Source organism: Emiliania huxleyi (genome assembly GCF_000372725.1).
Source record: "Emiliania huxleyi CCMP1516 unplaced genomic scaffold EMIHUscaffold_8931, whole genome shotgun sequence".
Classification (NCBI taxonomy): domain Eukaryota; phylum Haptophyta; order Isochrysidales; family Noelaerhabdaceae; genus Emiliania; species Emiliania huxleyi.
The window spans coordinates 1-1217 of record NW_005195350.1 but is presented as its reverse complement, the minus strand read 5'-3'; the positions used below and the strand labels follow the sequence as shown (position 1 = coordinate 1217).

Here is a 1217-nt window from a genome sequence, read left to right as displayed (position 1 = left end):
TCTCGGGCAGTTATCGCCGCGTTGAATCCCTTCGTCTGCCGGAACGATCTCCCATCGGTTATAATAACCGGCGGCAATCGGTAGTCAAAGTTGGGCTCCGGAAAGCGATAGAGCGCCCGCCCATGCCCTCCGCTTGTTGTGCAGCACTCGCGGCGCGCGCGCGCCGCGGTGTTGACCAACGACCGTGCCACTGGAGGCTCCCACGCCACTCGCGGCGATCCGCATCGAGGCCGCCCGTCGGCGCAGCAAAGGCACTGCGCACTTCTGGGCAGCGCCCAGAATGCAGGGAAGGCCTTGGCGCTTCTCGCCAGCCAGGCTGACTCGGCAACCGGCACGCGAGCCGACTGCGCGTCCCGAGCCCACGGATCGGCGCCGTCGCACAGGCCCGCCAGCCGCCGCACAGCTCCAGAGAGGCCACTGGCGTTGCGCTGCACTGCTTGAAGCTGATGTTGAGGCGCTGCACTGCTCAAAGCTGCCCCGTGCGCCGCCGCGAGCGCCGCGCCGTGGCCTCGTTCTCTGGCGAGCCCCAGCACGACCCCTCGCGGCCACTCGCGCCGTTGCAGCAGCTCCGACCCCGCCACTCCGGCTCCCGAGCGCGCGACGAGCACGAGGAAGAGCATGCGCATGGGCCAAAATCAGTTACTCCGAAGCGCCAAAATTCTTTTTCCCGATCGGCGGATCTTCTAGCTTCGACCGAGTAGATGCTCGCCTGTGCTTCCGCCGCGGTTCAGGGCCTGCAGGTCGGGCAGGCGGCGCCGCGGCCCGTGGCCCGCGGCGCCGCCACCATGAAGGATCCCTTTGCCTTCACCCTCGGCGTTGTCGGCGACCTGCACATGGACCCGCGCGACCTGGACGACTCGTTCGAGGGCCGCTCGCACATCAAAAAGATCCTCGACGAGGCTGGCACGCCGGGCAGCACGTACGTGTGCTCGCTGGGCGACCTGGGCGAGTCCAAGGACTGCACCCAGACCCAGCAGCTTTTCGCCGGCACCACGCCCTGCTTTGAGCTCGTGCGCGACTTTCTCGACGGCTTTGGCCACCCATACGACATTGTGGGCGGCAACCATGACCTGGAGGGCATCGACGAGTTCGCGACCGACGAGGAGAACCTGGAGGCCTACCTCTCCATCATGGGCAAGGAGACGCCGCAGTATTGCCACCAGGTCGCCGACAAGACGCTCATCGTCGGCATCGGTGCGCAGCTGCACACACACATG

At 66.8% G+C, this 1217-nt stretch overlaps 1 protein-coding gene across 1 annotated transcript; it reads right to left on the bottom strand.

The window, feature by feature from the left end:
* Positions 1–10: 10 nt before the first annotated feature.
* EMIHUDRAFT_259275 (hypothetical protein) lies at positions 11–626 on the bottom strand (the record flags this gene model as incomplete). Its single annotated transcript, XM_005757913.1, has 2 exons — positions 11–29; positions 184–626. The coding sequence occupies 2 exons, from the start codon at positions 624–626 to the stop codon at positions 11–13; spliced, it is 462 nt and encodes a 153-aa protein (XP_005757970.1).
* Positions 627–1217: the final 591 nt, after the last annotated feature.